We start from the raw sequence: 7,199 nt of genomic DNA on the forward strand, positions 1-7,199 counted from the left end.
CTGGGCTCGAGCCCCTGGTTCGACGGATCCCAACCCGTTCCCTAGCAGTTTCGGTTCCAATCCTAAAAAGGCTAGGAACCAGGACAATCATCTCATTAATAGTCTCCCATTATAAGCCCTTGAAGATCCCTCACAATCTTCGATACGGGACTAAACTTCTGGGGTGTTACAATCTACCGCCCTTAGGGCACACGCGTCCGCGCATGTGGGACCCCAGGTCCGAGTGTTGAAACTGCTCTGATACCACTATAACAACCCGACCCACTCCTGGGCTCGAGCCTCTGGTTCAACAGATCCCAACCCGTCCCCTAGCAGTTTCGGTTCCAATCCTAAAAAGGCTAGGAACCAGGGCAATCATCTCATTAATAGCCTCCCATTATAAGCCCTTGAAGATCCCTCACAATCTTTGATACGAGACTAAACTTCTGGGGTGTTACAACTGGACCCCAAGAGCCCGGAGAAGTCTGAATGTGCATATCAATCCACCATAGTCCTTTTTGGACAAGCTGGGAACTAACCATAAAATACGGATGATGGATATACGGCCTACACTGTCGTTTACTAATCATGACATCATAAACATCATGATATCATAAACAATGTATTGCTTACAGCAAACCTCCACCACACCTCTGATGCAACAGCAGAGTCTCCCAGACGCCAGTGCTTCCGTCCGCTTCGTCTTGCTGGTTTACGTGGGAGCGGTGCCGTGCCGGGCTCAATCTGTATGTCTATTAGCTAGTACTTGTTACATGTTTCTCTCTCAAAAACGATCAACCTTGAACAAGTAATGTCATTTACTGACCAACCGTCTGATTCAAAAACCCCGTTAGAAACTTGGTTTTGACATAAAAACTAATTTCTTGACATGGTTTTCACATGATCCAAACTAGTTCCAGACGAGAGTTGAAGGTGAAACCAAGTCTCTAACATGGTTTTGTCGTCATTCACACGGTAAACGTAGTTGTAACAAAATACAACAAGCCAATTCTACTTTAAGCAGGTTTGAGCTCGACCTTAAATTTTCCCACCAACCTTTGAAAAGGAAAAGCATTTCACATGAACATATGAGCTGGCTCAAGCTTGGCTCATGATTCAACTGCTTGAAAATACTGAGTTTGGCCCAGCTTGCCACAATAACAAGTCATGCTTTAAACCCATTATATCAATCATGGTGGCTGGTTAAACCAAAGATCAAACCATAAGGTTGCTACTTCTAGGGCAGATCTATCGAGAGGCATTTCAAATTTGCATCATGGCTGACAACAAATTTTCATGTGGTGCACCAGATTTTTCCTTTGTAACCACCCCATGCGTCACTCCGTGCAACAACTTAGCTTCTTTTAGACGTCTTCAGTTTCACAAACAGTTCGTGGAAGACCTCCCTTCAGGCAGGCTGCAACCACTTTGAAAATTTTTAGCTTTTCTTTTTCCTTGTGTTTTGACGACGAGGAACCATCCAAAAGACAGACCACAAATTGATCTGCTCCCCAGAAGGTACACTACCAGGTAACCTCCAACCGTTATACCTAAAGACAATATTAGGGAAAGAATGAAGGTGCAAACTGGCAGGTTAAGGAATTGATCCAAGATCTTCGGATTGAAGGCCTTCACTATTGTTCCTTCCCTACCACCACTCCACCTGCAACGGAAGTCATTTTTCTGAAATGCAGGTACAAATGATGATAATCATTTTCTCATATATGCGATCACCTGAAATATCAGCCCCCTCCAAAATCAAGAAATTTGCCCTTATGTAATAGAGATAACATTCAGCAATGTTCCACATATAGTCATAGACAATGTTCTCTCTCTCTCTCTCTCTCTCCCTGTGTGTGTGTGTGTGTGACCCTTATAACCAGATTCACTAAGGTCCCAATTCCACTGTTAGTCATATTTCCCCTCAAGAGGATGCCCAGCAGGACCCTGGTCCTCATTAACTCGATTTTCTTTTTACTTCATCGCTGGCCTCCTTACTGATGCGGTGTGGACTATATCTTCTTAAAAGCATGGCTTAAAACATGCTGTATCTCCATTGAGCTGGCAATGAAGATCTGACAATTTCTGAGAGAAATAATTTCTGTCGCTTGCTTAACCTGGATGTACCATATCCTCTCGATATACCAAGTTTAAGAACATGAATCCCATCCTCTGCATTTTTTTTACGTATTGCAGAAAGCAAAGATGCACCTTCCAATTGCGCTTCAAGGTTCTCCGTGTTACAGGGAGCTGTCACACATGGAGCCCCCACAACAGGTGTTGAGGCTTGGTCATCTTCATGGTTTGCTTCTCCAGTCTTGGCTATTGAACTCTTTGATGGCTCGTTGTTCACCCTTTCTTTCTCTGAAAGTGTATTTTTATCATCTTCACAGTCTGTCTCTCCAGTCTTGGCTGCTGAATCCTTTGGTGGTTCATTCTCCACACTTTCTTTCTCCAAAAGTGCATCTTTATCATCACTCTCCACATTTCCCCACCATCTGACTGAAACAGATGACAAGCCATCCATTGGAAACCCATTCTTAAATTCATCCAGGTACGTTGGAATGGTTTTTGCATGGCCAGACTGTGGCACAGCATAATTCCGTTCTTGTTGAGGAAGTTTATTTCGTTGCTGATGCGAACTTATGCTTTGCAATGGTGTCCCCTGTTCCACCTTAGGATTATCTTGAGTAGAACCCAAGCTTCTGACTTGAGGTTGGCCACTAACAGTTCAGATTAAGGCATTAGCAAAAGAGACCACGTCACACAATTTTTGGAAGTCATGAATGGTACAGAAAGTGGGCAGAAAAAACACAAGAAAAGGAAGAATTCCAACAACGACCATGTGAAAAGGAAATAGAAGCATCTGTTCAAGTTTTTTACTATATGGAACAACTGCAATTCTAATTTACGAATGGTTACTGAAAAATAAAATCAACAAAGAACTGCAATCAATAAAAAAACGTAGAACTTTTGGGGAACATAAAACACAATAGCTTTAACATTTAAGAAGTAAAAAATATGCATGCAAGAAAATGTGCGTACCTTGATGGAGATGAAGAAACAAGATCAATGCAAGTCCATGAACGCTCAGATCTGTGTTAATATAGTTCAAAGTGATAATTCAGATTTGTATTAATGTAGTTCAAACTTCAAAGTTATAGCATAACAAAATTGTGTTCAAATAAGAAAATAACATTATCTTGCAATCGTAGGCATTACAAATTGAGTCGAGAAAACCAGAATATCTATGGTGAGGTATCAAAGTTTTGTAAAACTAGTACATGGTAACACACGCTATAAACAATCCTGGACCAAGCTCTCTCTCTCTCTCTCTCTCCCTCCCTCTCTCTCTCTCTCTCTCTCTCTCTCTCTCTCTCTCTCTCTCTGAAGGGAAGACAGAAAAAAGAACCAGGAACTAGTCTCAGAGAGAGAGAGAGAGAGTAGTTACCGATCACATAGCATGACGGAAGTAGCGCAGCCCAATGATTTTTGAAACTGAGACAAACAAAATCAGCTTAAAAGAATAAACAGAAAATTCAAGGGGGAGGTAGATGTGACAGGGCCAGAGATTCTTAATTCCTTGTCTACTCTCCTACAATGAAATTTTGAAATGAAATGGAGCTAACATCTGAAAGGAGTTCTTTTGCCAAGATGTCAACAATTAAGCAGCTTCTCACAGTAGAGAAAGTCCTTTCCAGCAGCCCAAACCTCCCATCATATAGCAAGTAGCCAAAATCTCCAGAGAAAGGTCCGCTTCTTGCTACTTCTTGATCAAAGTGTTGGTTTTAAAAATGAATCTCATTTTAGGTTCGCCCTCTCTCTCTCTCTCTCTCACACACACACACACACACACACACAAAGACAGAGAGAGAGAGAGAGAGAGAGAGAGAAGAGAGAGCGAGAGAGAGAACTATTAATTAGTTTCTAGGAGGGAGAAAAACAAAGAAAAGGAACAACCAATTAGTTTCTAAGAGACAGAGACGTAGGAAAAAAGAACTAGGAATTAGTTCGCAACACATTAACTTCCAAGGCAATCATGAGAAGGATGTTGGTTTCATTGACTGAAATTCATAATATCCGGTTTTAGAAATTAAAAACAAGGATCACAGGACCCTCAGTTAGACGAAGAGAATGACTGGACCTTGTAAAGAAGGCTCTCTAGAAAGAATATGCACCAGATGTCCAGCGAAAAAAGAAAATGAAAGATAACAGCACAGTCCATTTCCCCAAGCACAAAGAGAGAAACTCACAGTGTTGGTGCAGACGAAGACGGAGCAACTGATTAAGTGTTGCAGCTCCAGTTCCAACTGAAGATTCCATATTCTGCCTCAGTATCTTGTAAACTCGACAATGTCTCTACTCTTTCCCCTAGCAGCTTCCTTTCATATGACATCAATTGCCTTGCCATCAAGGAACTATAAGAGTACGATATGTTTTTCAGGAAGAAAGAAAACATATAGAAATCAGAAATTTTTTCCTAGTTAACTCTTGAAGAACCCAAAAAGCACCGGTACAATGCGACTCATACCTTTCGGTCTTTTGAAATACTGAAGTATTTTATACAGTCTTGAACGGAGAATCAGAGAAGGGGATAAAGCTCATGAAACACACACCAATTGTATCTATGATGGAAACCAGAGACGAAAACTCAATCTATCAAGAAAACTGAATCATGCTATTCTTTTTTCTTTTGTAATGAACAATTTTTATATAATCTTAACGGAGAATCAACCCAGACGTATTCATTCCACCAAAAACCAAACGGGCAATAATGTATCTAATTCATTGGACTCCTCCTTGTCGGTTCCCTGGATCAAGGACCACCTCATGGTCTCCACTAACATCTCTGGGATCATCATCCAGGGTGGGCCTTACTTCCTCACAATTGTTGCATTGTCTCCTAGAAGCATAGACAGGGGAAAGAGAGAAACGAAAGACCCTATGAAAGGAGCTCTAATCAAAACACTAGGAGAGCTTCTCCCTCCTATGACCCTACTAGACTTTCTAAATGACCAACTAAATTTGGACAAACATAATACCAGAATACATAATACCCACAATTAATTAATAAGTGGAACCAAAACATATTTGCAATAATTTCATATACATGATAACTATTGCATGCATGCATACTAACATTTATGCGAAACTGGTTACCTGTGTATGAAATTTTTAAGCCATTTTTAATAATGAAAAAACATGCCCATGATTATTAAAAAAAATAAACTCTTTGTAGGGAGAAAAAGGAAGACCACAAAAAGAAAATTTTAGGATTCGGTAAAGATAAAATTTATCAGTGTATATATATATCATTATGGTAAAGATACCCCTTTAAGTAGTAAAAAAAAGCTTTTTTGTTTTTTTGTCCTCCTCATAACGTTATCTCATTATCTCATAAATATTTTTTTTATCTCATAAACATTATCTCATACTTAAGTTTAACATTATCTCAAACATCCGTCTATTATCTCATTATCTTATAAATAATTTATTTTCACAAAAGTATTATCTCATATTTATGTTTAGTCTTATCTGATACATCCATCTATCATCTCATTATCTTACATGTGTTTTATTATCTCATAAAGATCAACTCATACTTATGTTTAGTGTCACCTCATATATTCATCGGTCCGTCCATTAACTCATATCTCATAAATGTTTTGTTTTCTCATAAACATAATCTCCTACTTATTTGTTATTTCATACCCATTTGTTATCTCATGCATATGCATATGCAATGTTTGAGTGTGAAAGAAAATGTGCATATTTGTAGTATGGTCCACATCCAACGTACGCTCGTTACATACGCAAAGTGGCAGACAAAACTCTATCTCATATTCATGAATGTTGTACTTTTCACTATTAAATGTCTTTGTGTGCATATTTGTTCTTGAAACCATATATTGAATCTCTCAGCTTCATGTAGTAGTGAGACAAGGCTTTCAAATTACTTAACATAAGCTGGAATAAGTCAATAGTATGCATTATTTGGGAAACTTTCCCAAGTTCTCATCCCCATCTTCCCTTTTCAGGTGATTGCAAATAAAAGGGCTGACAATGTGTCTGGAGCATTCCTGAGATGGCCTTGTTATGCCAAAATCGGTCAATGATCTACCAGAATCTGATGTACGGAGTAGTTTGTGGTGCAATAATACATGAATTAATTTAAGTTCTCCTTCCTAGACATTATGCGGGGTATTATGTTCCATAAAAAAAAATGATTCTACAATTGTGATTTGCAACCAGTTCAGATGCAGACGATTTATCGCCGATTTGGTTGAATGAATTGTGAAATTTCGAACAGCATTATAAATTAAAAGTCATAATTTTCTCGAAATGCAACATATAAAAAAGTTAATTAAATACTATCTTAAAATATATTAAAACAGTGCATAAATAACAAGTCCCAATTAGTAACCCCTTTTGGATCTGGTTGCAGCAACAGCTTGCTGGGGGTACACCTCCTACCTTTATCATTTCGGGAGCAGGTTGTTTCCCACGTTTTTCAGTGAAAGAGAGTAACGCCCAAAGCGCCTCCATTTCATGTGAATTTTATTCTTAATGCAGAAAATAATTGCAAATATTGCTGAGTTTATTTCTATTGAGACAAATACTTGTAAATTTTTTTGTTAATATTTTGCTATGTATCCTATTGTTTATCATTGTGAAAAGCACATAATCTGTTACGTAAGAACCTGTAAATCACTTACCTAGTTTTACTCTAATATGGTGCCACAATAATAAAAGAGCAATAATTAAGTCTAGAAATTCCTGAAGATATATAACTAATTTGGTGCTTAAAGGAAGAATATAAGCTATATACTAATAATTAATATGCATCTACAACGGTACATCCCTTAATTCTTTTTATTTTTTCCCAAATAAATATAGAAGCATCTCCTCCTTGTTGTCTGAACAAAACAATTTGGCATGTTTAGTTTATTTAATTTGTAGCGGGATTGGAAATTAACACCTAGGTGGATATTAAACTTCCACAGTAAATTATTCAAAACTAATTAATATTGAGGTTGTTAAGTTTTGTATAAAAATATTTTGAAAAGTTGTTAATAAAAGCGGTGGGTGTCGGTCGCTAACAAGGCTGAACAAAATCCCCAAAATGGTGCAAATTAATCTGTTGATTCCAGCTCATTGTGCATATCTTTGGGACAACGGCAACATTTACTGGTAAGGTGGATCCTCATGTACAGTGGACA

At 38.3% G+C, this 7,199-nt stretch overlaps 1 protein-coding gene and 1 long non-coding RNA gene across 2 annotated transcripts; both read right to left on the reverse strand.

Annotated features, from left to right (window-relative positions):
* Positions 1-1,472: 1,472 nt before the first annotated feature.
* Positions 1,473-2,549, reverse strand: LOC126409207 (uncharacterized). Its single transcript, XM_050080627.1, has one exon. It carries the CDS (start codon positions 2,504-2,506, stop codon positions 2,015-2,017), a length of 492 nt encoding a protein of 163 aa, XP_049936584.1. The 5' UTR covers positions 2,507-2,549; the 3' UTR covers positions 1,473-2,014.
* Positions 2,550-2,556: 7 nt separating this feature from the next.
* On the reverse strand, positions 2,557-4,261 carry LOC116263690 (uncharacterized). The gene is made up of 3 exons (XR_007574761.1): positions 4,233-4,261; positions 3,025-3,075; positions 2,557-2,702 (listed from the first exon to the last, which is right to left on the reverse strand). It is a non-coding gene; the product is annotated as an uncharacterized LOC116263690 (long non-coding RNA).
* Between the last annotated feature and the right edge of the window lie 2,938 nt (positions 4,262-7,199).

Source organism: Nymphaea colorata, chromosome 11 (genome assembly GCF_008831285.2).
Source record: "Nymphaea colorata isolate Beijing-Zhang1983 chromosome 11, ASM883128v2, whole genome shotgun sequence".
Taxonomy (NCBI): Eukaryota; Viridiplantae; Streptophyta; class Magnoliopsida; order Nymphaeales; family Nymphaeaceae; genus Nymphaea; species Nymphaea colorata.

Excerpts from the sequence above, each read along its gene's own strand:
- LOC126409207 (XM_050080627.1), bottom strand. The coding sequence starts at position 2,506 with ATGGATGGCTTGTCATCTGTTTCAGTCAGATGGTGGGGAAATGTGGAG.